Source organism: Salvelinus sp. IW2-2015, linkage group LG24 (assembly GCF_002910315.2).
Source record: "Salvelinus sp. IW2-2015 linkage group LG24, ASM291031v2, whole genome shotgun sequence".
Taxonomy (NCBI): Eukaryota; Metazoa; Chordata; class Actinopteri; order Salmoniformes; family Salmonidae; genus Salvelinus; species Salvelinus sp. IW2-2015.
In genome coordinates, this window is record NC_036864.1 from 1752911 (window position 1) to 1768220 (window position 15310).

Here is a 15310-nt window from a genome sequence, read left to right on the forward strand (position 1 = left end):
TACCCAACCCTGGCGGTGATCAGGCCTACCACTGTCGTGTCGTCAGCAAACTTAATGATGGTGTTGCGGCCACGCAGTCGTGGGGGAACAGGGAGTACAGGAGGGGACTAAGCATGCACCCCTGAGGGCCCCCCATGTTGAGGGTCATCATGGCAGATGTGTTGGTGCCTAGCCTCACCACATGGGGGCGGTCCGCCAGGAAGTCCAGGATCCAGTTGCAGAGGGAGGTGTTCAGTCCCAGGGTTTTTAGCTTAGTGATGAGCTTTGAGGGTACTAGGGTGTTGAATGCTAAGCTGTAGTCAACAAACAGCATTCTCACTCTTGTCCAAGTTGGAGAGGGCAGTGTGGAGTGCAATAGAGATTGTGTAATCTGTGGATCTGATGGGGTGGTATGAAAATAGGAGTGGATCCCGGGTGTCTGGGATGATGGTCTTGATGTGAGCCATGACCAGCCTTTCAAAGGACTTCATGGCTAAAGAAGACAAGTGTTATGGTGCGATAGTAATTTAGACAGGATACCTTGGCGTTCTTGAACACAAGGACTATGGGGGTCCGCTTGAAACATGTAGTTATTACAGACTGGGTCAGGGAGAGGATGAAAATGTCAGTGAAGACATTGGTCTTCTGACATTGGCCAGCTGGTCAGCACATGCTCTGAGTATGCATCCTGGTAATCCGTCTGCCCCTGCGGCCTTGTGAATGTTAACCTGTTTATTAAAGGTCTTACTCGCATCGGCTACAGAGAGCATGATCACACAGTCATCCGGAACAGCTGGTGCTATCATGCATGGTTCAGTGTTGCTTGACTCAAAATGAGCATAAAAGGCATTTAGCTCGTCTGGTAGGCTCGTGTCAGTGGGCATTTAGCGGCTGAGTTTCCCTTTGTAATCTGTGATAGTTTGCAAGCCCTGCCACATCCGACGAATGTCAGAGCCTGTGTAGTAGGATTTGATCTTAGTCCTGTATTGAAGCTTTGCCTTTTTGATGGCTTGTTGGAGGTCATTGCAGATCATTATTGCCCTGATATTGGAAATGGGCCTTTTCAACTGTTGAGCTATTTTCTTATAGCCATTTCCTGATTTGTGCATCTCAACAACCTTTTGTCACACATCATTACTGTATTCTCGGGTCTTTCCCATAGTGATAGATGTGTGTCCTGTGTGTCAACTCATATTTATACCCAATTGAAACAGGTCGTGGCTTATCACTTAAATGTTACTAATCGCTCAGGTGAACTTAAAAACGTAAAATATGAATGGGAATATACCTTAGTTAGATTTTACTCATAAGAATTTCTAGGGGTGCCAATAATTGTGGCACAAATGTTTCTGAGAAAAATATTTATTTAACATTAATTTAAAAAAATAATTTTACTTCAATTAAAGGTTGCATTTTTGTGAATATTTTGAATGAAAGACCAAGAGGATAACAGCAAAGACATTTTTATCATAGTCCGTTTTGCTGCCAATATTGACGCACATTATTAATGAAGCCGGTGACTGATGTGGTAAACTCCTCAATGCCATTGGATGAGTACTGGAACATATTCCAGTCTGTGTTAGCGAAACAGTCCTGTAGCTTAGCATCTGCTTCATTGGACCGCTTCCATATTGAGCACGTCGCTGGTACTTCCTGTTTGAGGTTTTTCTTGTAAGCAAGAATCAGGAGGATAAAGTTACGGACAGATTTGCCAAATTGAGGGTGAGGGAGAGCTTTGTACGCATTTCTGTGTGGAGTGAAGGTGATCTAGAGTTTTGTCTCCTCTAGTTGCACAGGTGAGATGCTGGTAGAAATTAGGTAAGGCGGATTTCAGTTTCCCTGCATTAAAATCACCGGCCACTAGGAGAGCCACCTCTAGATGAACATCTTCTTGTTTGCTTTATGGCCCTATACAGCTCGTTGAGTGTGTCTTTAGTGCCAGCATCRGTTTCTGGTGGTAAATAGACAACTACGAAAAACATGGACGAAAACTCTCTTGGTAAATAGTATTGTCTACTGCTTATCATGAGGTATTTTAACTCAGGCAGGCAGAACCTTGAGACTTCCTTAATATTAGAGATTGCGCACCAGCTGTTGTTAACAAAGGGACACACACCTCCCCCCTTCTGCTTACCTGATGCGGCCACTCGATCTTGCCGATGCATAGAAAAACCAGCTAGATGTACACTAAGTATACCAAACATTAAGAATACTATTAGGAACACCTCCCACTGCCATTGATGTTGCTAGTGCTGTCTCTGGCCCACACTCCAGCACAGTAGGTGCCGGTAATGCACCAATAACATTGCCAACCACCAAAAACCCCCACCGGTTTTTGAATGATCGGACAGTGAATCTAAAATAGATTGGTAGCTAGCTGGTGAAGCTTTTAGTCATTTCCCAATTCATTTGGTGATCAAGCTAAAGCTGGTTGTTCGGTCAGTGCTCTGCTCATGCAGGCGGTACGTGCTTGCTAAACAGAAGGCTTTGTAGAGCATCTGTGTGACGTCGCGCACTCGAAGGGTCAACCAATCACTCGCCGGGATTCATGAATATTCATGACATTGTCCCCGGATCTTCCTACGCCAGGAAATGTTGCGTCCAGTAGCGGAACGAGACTCTGTGCAGAGGACGTAGGTCATAATAAATGGGCATAACATAGTTCCACCTCTGACACTGCCAAAACAACCGCCATGTGGATGCCGGCTAGCATAGATCTGATAGAATGTAGCCCGAAACTTCCTAATACCTCATCATCAAAGCCTCCTTGCCTCAATCTCAAGCTGTCCAAGTTATCTGACTTCTTATGAATATTTAATATTTGACTAGGAAGTTTCCTATCAGAGGATTTAGTGGTTCTCCCTCGCATAAAAACCCTTCATTAATTATGGATTTGAATCGCACAAGRGGGATCATCTCCTGTTTCTCTCTCGCTCTCTCTTTCTCTCTCTCCCTCTCTCCCTCTCCGTTTTGACTGATCAGCAGGTGTTTAAGTTTAAGGGGGGCACACCACAGATGTTTGCTCAACATTGCACAGAGAAACACCGCTAATTCCCCCACACATATTTGAAAGGGTCTTAGCCTCTCAGATAAATTCAACAAGTGTACCGGAGTGATACATTTACTTGGGTTTGTTTTTGTTGTCTCTTCTCTTCGTCAGTAAAGTTTTCAAATAACATGTGTTTGTGTTTTCTTATTTTTCCCTCTTGAACAACAGTAAACAAAAACTTGCTCAATGGTTGCCCGAGGCAAAGTCTAAAGCCTATCCGTTATGTTACTGCAGACCTTGGGCTCTATTCAACCTGTATCAAGGAAGTTCAGCATTACAGCCTGATTGAAATTTAAAGTCAATGTTCCCGAGTTAGTGGAGACTGCATTCACGTATGTCGGCTCATTACCTTCAAATTGGAACGCTTCAGCGAAACAGATCGAAAAGAACCTCTTGTCTCAAATCACTCTAATGACAGTGGATCAATAGCCCTGCCGTTCATAACAGTAAACCATTCATAACACTACCAGTAATTGCTTTCTCTGAGGCTCTGAGCAAATAATCTGTGTATTGTGGGTAAAAATGGAAAATTTGGGGAAGTAGCGTTCTCCTGGCATCCGCCAAACCCAGATTCGTCCGTCGGACAGCCAGATGGTGAAGCGTGATTCATTACTCCAGAGAATCCGTTTTCACTGCTCCAGAGTCCAAAAGTGGCGAGCTTTACACCACTCCAGCCGACGCTTGGCATTGCGCATTGTGATCTTAGGCTTGCTTGTGTGTGGCTGCCCAGCCATGGAAACCCATTTCATGAAGCTCCCGATGAACAGTTCTTGTGCTGACGTTGCTTCCAGAGGCAGTTTGGAACACGGTAGTGAGTGTTACAACCGAGGGCAGACGATTTTTACACAATACGCGCTTCAGTCTGTGGGCTTGTGTGGACTACCACTTCAAAGGCTGAGCCGTTGTTGTTCATAGACATTTCAACTTCACAATAACAGCACTTACAGTTGACCGGGGCAGCTCTAGCAGGGCAGAAATTTGACAAACTGACTTGTTGGTAAGGTGGCATCCTATGACGGTGAAAGTCACTGAGCTCTTCAGTAAGGCCATTCTACTGCCAATGTTTGTCTATGAAGATTGCATGGCTGTGTGCTCAATTTGATGCACCTCTAATTTGAAGGGGTGTCCACATACTTTTGTATTTATATATATATAAATCAAGAAAAACCCTTGAATGAGCAGGTGTTCTAAAACTTTGGATTGACCAAAAATAGAAATGCAACATGTAAAGTGTTGGTCCCATGTTTTATGAGCTGAAATAAAATATCCCAGAAATGTTCCATATGCACAAAAAGCTTATTTCTCAAAAATGTTGTGCATAAATTGCTGAGGAGTATTTCTGTCTCTAATAAAGCCCTTTCCTATAAGCGTCCAGATTAGTCTCCCGCTCCTTGAAAGCGGCAGCACTAGCTTCATCACAGTGCTGATGTTGCTTGTAATCCATGGCTTCTGGTTGGGATATGTCCGTACTGTCAAGCTGGTGACTGATGTGGTATACTCCGCAATGCCATCGGATGAATCCCTGAACATTTTCCAGTCTTTGCTAGTAAAACAGTCCTGTAGCTTAGCATCTTCTTTGTTGGACCACTTCCGTATTGAGCTGGTTTTTGCTTGTACAGTAAGCAGGAATCAAGAGGATAATGTTATGGTCCATTTTGTCAAATGAAGGGCGAGAGGAGAGTTTTGTACGGATCTCTGTGTGAGGATTAAAGGTGATCTAGAGGTTTTTTTCCCTTTAGTTGCACATAATAGGTAAAACAGATTTCTGTTTTCCTGCGTTAAAATCCCCAGCCACTAGGAGTGCTGCCTCTGGATGAGCATTTTCTTGTTTGCTTATGACCTTATATAGGCCATTGAGTGCAGCCTTACTGTCAGCATCAGGTTGTGGTGGTAAATAGACAGCTACGAAGAACATAGATAAACTCTCTTGATAAATAGTGTGGTCTACAGCTTATCATGAAGTACTCTTAACTCAGGCGAGCAAAACCTTGAGTCTTTCTTAATATTAGAGATTGCGCAGCAGCTGTTGGTGACAGAGACACACACCTCCCCCTCCCCCAATGTTGTCTTGCAGATGCACGGAAAACCTGGGTAACTGTATATTACTTATGTCCTTATTCAGCCACGACTCGGTGAAACATAGAATATTACAGTTTTTCATGTCCCGTTGATAATGTAGTCTTGAACGGAGCTTATCCACTTTATTCTCCAGTGATTGCACGTTCGCCAGTGGAACGGAGGGCGGATTATCCACTCGTCGACGCAGTCTTACCAGGCATCCGGCTCTTCGACATCTGTAACAGTCTCTCCTCGTATCTGTAATCTGATTACAATATTTTTGCAGGTAACAACTGATTAGTTCATTTATTTTGTAATCATATTACACGTACAGTAACTTATTACATGTAATCAGTTACCCACCAATCCTGATTAACCCTCACTACCCATCTTGTTTCTAACAACATAGATCAGATAGATGCATGGGAAAACAGCAGTTCCCTCATAACTCCACAGGAATATCATATGGATGAATTAACAGGAAAGTACAATGACGGGCCAAATAAAACATTTGGGATTCTTAACTTTAAGTTAGTTGCTTTTATAACTGCATATACAGGAATATGGGTGAAGTAGGCAAACAGGACCAAAAGTACCAAAGAGGACACGAGACAAACGCAGTATGCACTACATTAAGTTGGTCTTATACCTGTGTTGTTATGCTGTGATTACCTTGGTAACATAGTTGCATATTACAAAGTTATTGAGCGTTTGGTAGACTGGCACCGTAGACCTAACGTTGTGTAATCAGTATTCAGCCTAGCAGAGTGTTGACAGCCAGGCAGCACAGTGAGAGGAATGGCTATGATTGGTATCCTTGTGGGAGAACATCGTTTTAACATGTATACAGGATGCACCCCAAATGGCACCCTGTTCCCTACAATGTGCCCTACTTTTGACCAGCGTGCTCTGGTCAAAAGTAGTGCACTATATAGGGAATAGGGTGTCATTTGGGACGTGACCACAGTGAATAATGTCCACTTCACAGAGAGCCAAATGTGCACCGTTCCACCTCCCATGGAGCTAGGGAGGTCACCTCAGCCCACTGGTGATGATGGGAGACATCACTCACCAGAATTGTGGTGTGTGTGTAGCTGTCAGACAGATTTGAGCCATTGGCGAGAGAGTGTCACTTTTGTCAAAGTGTACAAACTACCCTGTCAACTAGAGCAGGAGGGGGTATCTTGGCAATGTCGCTTTCAATCAGAAGGCCTAAAAATACACCGGCTCTATCAAACTATGTGTCTGTGATCAGGCAACTCAGGGGTATCATTTGTTAAATAGTTTCTCTGAACTAACTTCCCTATCCTGCCAAAGGCCTAAAGTAGAGAAAAGTGTGTGACGGATACTGCGTCTCTTCAACTCTTCGTAGTGTAGCATGCACCCGTCCACTCTGGGACGATGTCAGGGTTTCCAACAGGAAAACTCACTGTGCAAAATGAGAAATTTGGTGCTCGGTGTCATTCTCTACAGTACCAATATGGGGATAATTTGGAATGATATTACAGTAATCATTCTACTTTTACCCAATTGTTGATTTTGTGTTGGGGTAGAAGCTGTGTGGATCAGTGAAAAGCTTTTGCAGTTATAATTAATAACTTATGAGATTTTTTTCACTGCGAAGAATAAGAATTAGGTAGGACCATCAAGTGAAAATGTATGCTTCATTGCAATCGTTTCTTACCATAATATAAAACAAGTGCAAAGAGAAAATACCCCACCGTGTGAATGCAATCATATATTCCATTCCACCCCAGTATTACACAAAATAAAATGCAGAACAGGTCTTTACAATATACTTAGCTGGTATTTCAGAAACACTATCGTTAGTGTGACCTATACCTTGGGAGTTATTTTTACATGATTTCACAGCCTTTGAAGCACCTGCCCTCTAGTTTCTGTAAGGGTCATTATCAGTCTCCATCCGTCCTGGAGTGACATCAAGTGGCCGAATGTGGGAATTGCAGTCAACACCGGCCCACACAATCTACTACAAGTACCTCCATGCTCATTTGGAATGACTAACAATACTCTTATGAGTATCTATAGGTGTAGTACGAAGGATTACAATACAGAGAATGGGAAATACTTCATTTTATTTAAATAAAAAAAATGTACATCACATATTTTACAATAGACATTGTCTTCTTTAAAAACGCAAAGGATTACGTTATTGTATAGAAATTCCTCTTTCGTCATTTTAGTCCTTGGACACACAGATGACATAATTACCCACAACTGTCAGATGATTGCAGTATATTGAACTTCGCAGTGATATACTGTATGGGAATATCATGAAGTAATTGACTAACATTTACATTTAGTTAGAACTAATACTTGGTTAACACAATGAGAGACACACAGAAGGAGATCAATAGAAACCAGAGTAGAAACCAGTGAACGGCAGCTCTCCGAGTCACCACGATGACCTCTGCTGTCTGTAAGGAAGGCCTGTGAGTGATCCAAAAACGGCTAAAAAGATTATCGTGATTGTACCATGTACTGCACTGCACTACCTATGAACGATCACTGTGACATTTTTTGTTGTTGCAGCGTGAATATAATCTGACTAGAATGTTCTCGGATGTCACCGTCTACCTACTGTTAGCCTGGTCCCAGGGTCTGTCACTATATGCTTGATCCAACTCCTCGGACTTTCATTCCCATGCTACTCAGTACATGTACAGTATATGCTATGACAACTAACTCAACAGAAGAGCTAAACTTTAGCTTGAGCTATTATAGTATTACAAACAGATCAGGGATCAGGGTTACATTTGCTGTTGGGATGAAGGTGAGCAGCAGAGGTTGTCCTGAGACCAGTCTGAGCAGATTTAAAAAGCTGACAGTTGACACAGTAATTCAAAACGCAAGAGGAAGATATCTGTCCAGTCTTCATAACTCCACCTGTGACAAGGAGCTCAAACCGGCATTCCAAACAAAAAGAAAAACAAGAAATTAATTCAGGTTTTTAACCCAACCTTCAGTAAACATGTAGGCAGAGCATGGCAGCAGTAAAAGAAAGAGAAAAAAAATAACATTTTGGCAACAACAAGAAATAAACTAGGAGTTTACAGCAGTAACACAATACATTCTGTGTGCTTCTTTTAGGACAGACCCTGATTGCAGATTTCAAAGTTAGTTACCACTCGACTAAGAAAGGCTGCAGGTAAGCATTAAGACTACACTAAACGTAAAGTCAGACAATCATTCAAATCAACACACTAACAGCATGAGTTCCTTAGACAATAGACAACCTATAGAAATGACATTTCGTATCCAGTCATAAGACAACAACTGACACAGTTTATACGGGCTTGTTAACAGTGTGGGAAGATGAATGCTTCTTTAGGGGACTAGCTTGTTGTGCTGAGGCAAAAAGGATCTGAGAGCATAGTATAATCTACCCTCTCATTTGAAGCAAACGATAGACCAGAAATAAGCCCCGATCTCCACAATAACTCTTCCAGACATTTTACAAAAACACAGAAAGTGTCCACATCCACTTGGTTTGGCATTCATCACAATTCGACATATCAAACCTATCTTGAGAAATAAAAGACCAGCTTTTAAATCCACAACTGTGACAATAATAAAGTGACATTGGAAATATTCTGTTCAAACTTCTTCTTCATCCTGCTGTGAATGAATACTACAGAACCAGGCCAGTTGACTGCCTCGACTTGCATTGAAATACTTGAGAACTCCTGGACGGATTAACTAGTTACTAGTCAAGTTAACCAAGTTAAATTACTTCTGAACAGGACAGCACATTGTACACATCTGACCACTCCAGCGTTAATACTACAGGTCGGTATTAGTGGTATTACTGTAAAAACTACCATAGTATTACTATACCATAACATGTCACTAAATACTGAAGTAACAGGTACTGGGCCTTGAGACACTGCAAAAATCATTAGTATGTTTATGTGACCTACAGTACTTAAGAATGTGTTAGCCTACTAGGCTAAAGCCAAGGCATTAACTCATCTTTAGGCCTCAGGGTTACTCGGCACACAAGTGTAGTTCACCGAACCAGCTTTGTTACATTTAAACGACGTACCTTCAGTTTCGACACATTATTCAGGGTTTAGGTCTGTCGTGCTTTAGCTTCATAACACAATCCACAGATAGTTAAAGTAGGTCCTTCTAAGTCCAGTTCCTCATCATTGGTTATTACAAAAATAAGCGGAATTCAAAAGAAAGGCATTTGAAAACATTTCACAATGAACATCATCGCCAAGGTCCCCACTACTGTACGTGACACACAGTACAGTTCAGCAGTGAGTGTTGACTGTATAACACATACACGTCATATGCAAAAAGACATCTGAAAGCAAACGGTTGGTTGCTGAACTGTGCGTGAGTGTCTCCAAGGAAAATCTATAGCAACGATGTAAACTGATGGAAAAGGCTTCTTGTCATGTTGAACGTTGTTCCGACGTTAGCTCGATGTTCACCGCTTTTTGTTTCCGACACAAACATCTAGCTACCGTACAGCGTACTGTCTTGTACGGTTCCGTGCAAGACCAGCAGTAACAGTTACACTGACTCGGACTTCACGAGAAAGAGAGAAGACAGGTGAGTAGAGACGCACGATGTCTTGGCAGCTCACACACACACACACGCGTCTCTCTGAAGCGAATGAAAGCTGGCAGTCAGGCAGGCAGGCAGGAGAGCCAGCTCCTTCTCCTATGATGAGATGTCTGTGTTAAAAATAATGACCCCCCCCCCATCCTTCTTCAGACAGTGTAGGAATGTGTTCACTATCCCTATTGGACTATAAGTCCCACCTCCACACACTCGCACACCAGACAGACGGGCGCGCGCGCACCAGACAGACGGGCGAGCGCGCACCAGACAGACGGGCGAGCGCGCACCAGACAGACGGGCGAGCGCGCACCAGACAAGACGGGCGAGCGCGCACCAGACAGACGGGCGAGCGCGCACCAGACAGACGGGCGAGCGCGCACCAGACAGACGGGCGAGCGCGCACCAGACAGACGGGCGAGCGCGCACCAGACAGACGGGCGAGCGCGCACCAGACACGACGGGCGAGCGCGCACCAGACAGACGGGCGAGCGCGCAACCAGACAGACGGGCGCGCGCGCACCAGACAGACGGGCGCGCGCGCACCAGACACCTCTCAGTCATAAAAGATTGTCCAGTCACTGTAAATAAGAGAGGGAGGAGAAGAGGTGTGTCCCATCACTTCCCCCAATTGTCTTTTCTCCAGCTAGGGAGGGTTCAGGGGTAGGTGGCCCAGCCCTGACCCCAGCCCAGGCCTCTTTCCATGGGGATATCAGGGCTACAGCTCAGGGCTACAGCTCAGGGCTGCCCAAGGGTTGTCTGGAGGTGGTTGTGATCTTCATGTACTGGGTGAAGATCGCCTCGAAGGCCTCGTCTCGATGGATCATGGCACCGAACACCAGAGGCTGAGGAAGAGGAGACAGAAATTCACAAATCATATTTCATTGATTCAGAAATATGTGAAGGTTAATAAAAAGGTCAAATTAGTCTTTATTTCCATACCTTCTGTGTGGAGGGAGTGGCTATGGAGATTCCCATTCCTGACCCAGGTAAGACAGACAGCACTTTGTACTGGGAACAGAGACAAGAAAAGGTATCAGATGAACACAATTACGATCCATTCATTTCAAAGGAATCTATCAGTTGCTGGAAGATGCATATCAGGATGTGATATCACAGAAAACATAGAAAGGATATGAGAAAAAGATTGAATTAGTCGAGTGTGTAGATAAGACACCTTCTGGATATCTGTGATGTCCACCAGCTTAATAACCTTATTCTTCTTGGAGGAGGCTGATTTGGAACTGGAACTCTCGAAGCACAGATAACTGAGACACAAAGAGACAGATGGTGAGAGAGAGGAGGAGAGATCCAAAGATGGAGAGGCGAGTCAGCGCAAATCATTCACTCTTGGATCTAGCTGCAGCCTAATGGCAACACTTTGTGGCATATTGTACACGGCCACATCAGAGAGTAAAGATGGCACACCTAAGAGGATTAGCAGACCACTAGAGGTGAAAAGCTACTACTTGACGTGACAAGCTAGTGTGATGAGTTTGGTCTACTTACTTCTCTGTAACATAGAGCATGCCGTTTCGTATGTAGTCCGTTGGCATCTTCCGGTCTCTGTTGATGAGGCAGCACCGCCACCCATTCTCACACACTGTAGACACAAACAGGAAAACTGTTTATTTGGATTTACTTCCACAAGCGGCTGGACAGCTCCCAAAATGTATTTTAACAAAACAACAAAAAATTAAATGACAGGGGGAAAAAAATCCCCTCAAAATATTTTAAGTGCAGTAAGTCCTCTGACCTGGTAGAGGGCGCTCATTCTCTGAGACGTTGAAGATCTCATGAAAGGCTCCCTTCTTGGTGCTATGAATCCTGGCGCTGTCAGCATCCAGGTTTACACCGCACGGGACGGTTGCTAGGCTACCTCTAGCCACCACAGGCTGAATCTAGAGGGGAGGGGGTGTAGGACCTGTCTCTTATACACATCTAGATGTGTATAAGAGACAGCCTCATGACACAGCCTTGCAAACAACTTGTGTCTTATCTAACATCAGCCTCAGGGTGAGGATCTCGTGCAAAGCGCAGAGCAGCCCCCCCCCCCCCCCCGACACACTCATATAGACACAGTACACTTTACAGTACATGTAGGTAGTCAGTCATCTCTGTTAAGTTTCATTTCTAAGTGAGGACATTGTTATTTAAACGTTATTTATTGAATTGTCTATTCCAAGGGTATCCTCTACCCTTCTGCCCTGAAGTGTGCACTGCCCACTTGGTTTTTTGCCTATGCATGCTTACACCCACCAATCCAATGCTTTTAGTGAAGGGTAAATCCCTGAAGGGGGGTGAGCGAGTGCACACGTCAGGCAGAGGGGGAGGGGGGGGTCAGAAGGCAGTGTACAGTACAGACAGTATGGTATAGTAGTGGATTAGTTAGTGTTTGTAATGCTGGGAGTGAGAGTAGGGAGCTCTGCAGATAAATGGCCATGCCGTTTACAGCGACAGTACAATATACGCCCTCATGCTGCAGGCAGGCAGGCAGGCCCCTAGCTATACAGTAGATAGATGGGATTATTTGTAATGTTACATAGCAGTAGAATAAGTCTTAGAATAGCAGTAGAATAAGTCTCAGCTACATAGTTGTGGAATTCAGACACACTAGTTAGCTCTTCAAGGGTTACCTGGTAAATGATTTGAATCGAGTGATTGTTCTACTAATTGGAATCACTGGAAAGTTTTACCTTACCTGATTATCTCACCATCGATATGAAGGAATAACAATTCTGTGTCCTAGAGGTAAACTATGGGGGAAATAAAGGTGCTACTGTAAACCAGACTATAGTCTATTTCTACTCTAGTCACATTGAGGTTGCTTTTAACAGTGCTGCTTTGGGGTTGTGTCAGCACACTGAACACCTGGCTACTACAGAGTATGTCTGGGAAAATGGATTAAAAAAAAATGTCACAAATCAATTCAGAATTGGTTCGATTAAGACCGGTTCAATTAAAGAGTTGAACATTATGCCATTATGGCCCACTAAAAGTGGATATTTACATTGACATTTTTGATCCATTTAGTCAAACACTCAGTTAATGTCGGGAGGTTTGTCGTGAACCACACGCACACACACATTTATACACGTTTTAGCTGGTGGCACACACAGGCACTATGTAACGTAAGGGGACAGAGGCACACCAGCGTCCCTACCTTCTCAGACCCAGACAGCTGAGAGAGAGAAACAAAACACAACGTATAGTGACAGTCACTAAAGCAAAGACCATCTAGCACCGCTAACATTACTGCCAAACTGGCTGAGGAAACAAACCAAGATAAGCCATCGCAAACACTCAACACACAGTCTCGCGGGCACACACACACACACACACACACACGACAGAGCATGACATTCAGGTGGCAGTGTCGAGGTAAATTAGGTTTGTTTGAAGGGCTCGATATAGAAAGGGGTTAAGGCTCATCATGAGATCAAATCGTTACAACGTTGGTTTGACAGTAGTTACGCTTGTTATTTTTAAACAGAAATCTACACTTCAGTTGTAGTAGATACTTTTGTAATGTGATTATGGTTGAGTTATTTAGCATTTGTGTTAGGGAAGTTTGGGTTGGGATAAACAATTGGTTCCTTTCTCTATGGGGAGAGTTTTTTTGTGCGYCCCCAGAGTAAGTTGTCAGATGACAGTGTGTGTGTTATCGTATACTGTATATGTTGCGTGCGTGTGTGTGTGGACGTGTATATGTGCGTCTGTGTACGCATTCACAGGTGCGTGTCCTCACCCGTCGAGACATTGTGGCGTTGGTCCTCTCCTTCAACTGTGGATCAGTTGGTAGGTTATTCCAGTCGATGTGAGGTGTGTCATATTTGTCCCTCAGCTTGGGACAGCTCTTAAACAAGAAGTCTATGATGAAGAACTTGATCCCTGCATACAGCCCTGAGAGAAAAAGAAGAGACTTTAAAAAGCCAATTCTTCAGGTTTAAAAAATAATAATAATGAAAAAGTTGACACAGTAATGTTGCTAAGTACAATGGATTGTACCAAAAAATTATGTTGGTATACTTTATTGTTTACACGTTTTATGTATTTCATAAAACGTGTGTCTGCTGTAAACAATACAGGCACCAACAGGGAACACACAGGAGAAGACTAATTGCTTTAGAGAGGAACAAACATTGAATCTCAGTGTGCCAAGAGACAATGCCCTCGAGCAGCAATGAAGAGAACAAAGGGTGGTTTTTATATTGAATGTTACGCAACCATAGCATTTCACTCAGCGTGTGTGTGTGTGTGTGTGTGTGCGTGCGCGTACTCACCAATCATGAAGCCCACGAGTTTATAGGGCAGTATGCAGGAGGAGAGAAAGGTAACCCACAGGCTGATGTAGAGCTTCTGAGTGATCTCAGGCTGCACCCACATGAACAGGCTGCGCACACACAGACACACACACAGACAGAGGGCGAAAGAGCGAGGGCGAGAGAGAGAGAAACCATTTTGATGAACTATTCAGACCAACATCAGAGGGAAAGAGCATAGAATGGGAAGAGAGTGAAACAGCCATTTTCTTACTTACTTCTTTATTTTCTCCAAAACATCCGCCATCTTACCAAAAAGGTTCTGTGAAAAAAGCCCAACAAAATGACTTTCCCAAAAACACACAATGTCTTAATGTGGTGTGTTTGTGTGTGTGTGTGCGTACGTGCGTATTTATGCGTGCTTGTGTGTGCGTGTGCTGGCTACTACTGTACCTGGGCTTTTTGTGCAACATCAAGCACCAACTGGAACTTTTCAGACACAGTCAAATCATCCTTTGACGGCTCCTACACGAAACAAACCCAAACAAAACCAGCTCATAGGCAGGAAATACGACAGGCCACTTCCTGTGAGATCAGGAAGCTAAGAGGAAGTCAAGTGAAATGGGAGGCGTCTTACTATAGGATCCGTAATATCCGGCACAATGCTCCACTGAATCCTCCAACCTCTGAAAAGGAAAAAAGGGAAGTGTTTAAAATGTTWAAAAAAAACTCTAAAGCAAGGGTCTCAACTTACTGTTGAGAGTTAAAATAAAATAATATGCACATTTTGGTTGTGTATAAGCAGTTTCTCTTATGTCAGTCACTGACTGTCACGCAATTAGCCCATGTCAGCTAATATTTTTTAGATTGGTAAATTAGTCTAGCTTTTTTAAATTTAAATCTGCTGTCTAGAGGGGGGCCGTTAAAATGTTTTGTTCGCAAAGTGGCAGGGAACAAAGTTTTGCTTAGGGTCTCCAAAAAGACTAGGGACGGTTCTGACTGCATGTGTGGGTATGGATAAGGGCACGCAGACCCGCGAGCCACTGTGGTCCCCCACGATGAGTTCAGATTTTGGGAAGCCCCCACCCCTATCAAAGTTGCCCATCCCTGCTCTAAAGGCTTCTGTGAAAATGAGCTGCACCACATTACATAGGTAGGTACAGTGTAATTACATGTAATAGGGAGTGGAGTATGAATTTATTGATCAAAACTTGGTAAATATGAACACAACATGTAAAAGTCTTGGTCCCTTGTTTCATGAGCTGAAATATAATGTGCACACACTTACTTGCTTATGTCTCTGTTAGTGAACATTTCTCCTTTGCCAAGATAATTCATCTACACTACCGGTAAAAAGTTTTAGAACACC

At 43.6% G+C, this 15310-nt stretch overlaps 1 protein-coding gene across 3 annotated transcripts in view; it reads right to left on the reverse strand.

Annotated features, from left to right (window-relative positions):
• Positions 1–7165: 7165 nt before the first annotated feature.
• The window catches only part of gramd4a (GRAM domain containing 4a), a 62640-nt gene continuing 54495 nt past the window's right edge, over positions 7166–15310 (reverse strand). For 2 of the 3 annotated variants that reach the window (XM_023969605.2, XM_023969608.2), the window contains 11 exons: positions 14579–14627; positions 14395–14466; positions 14220–14263; positions 13963–14072; positions 13428–13582; positions 12843–12860; positions 11436–11580; positions 11189–11282; positions 10857–10947; positions 10622–10690; positions 7166–10524 (listed from right to left, as the gene is read on the reverse strand). In XM_023969605.2, coding sequence (XP_023825373.1) covers positions 10411–10524; positions 10622–10690; positions 10857–10947; positions 11189–11282; positions 11436–11580; positions 12843–12860; positions 13428–13582; positions 13963–14072; positions 14220–14263; positions 14395–14466; positions 14579–14627 — 961 coding nt within the window. In that variant the 3' untranslated portion in view covers positions 7166–10410. The remainder of the gene's footprint in view (positions 10525–10621; positions 10691–10856; positions 10948–11188; positions 11283–11435; positions 11581–12842; positions 12861–13427; positions 13583–13962; positions 14073–14219; positions 14264–14394; positions 14467–14578; positions 14628–15310) is intronic. The other variant, XM_023969606.2, reaches the window with a different exon arrangement.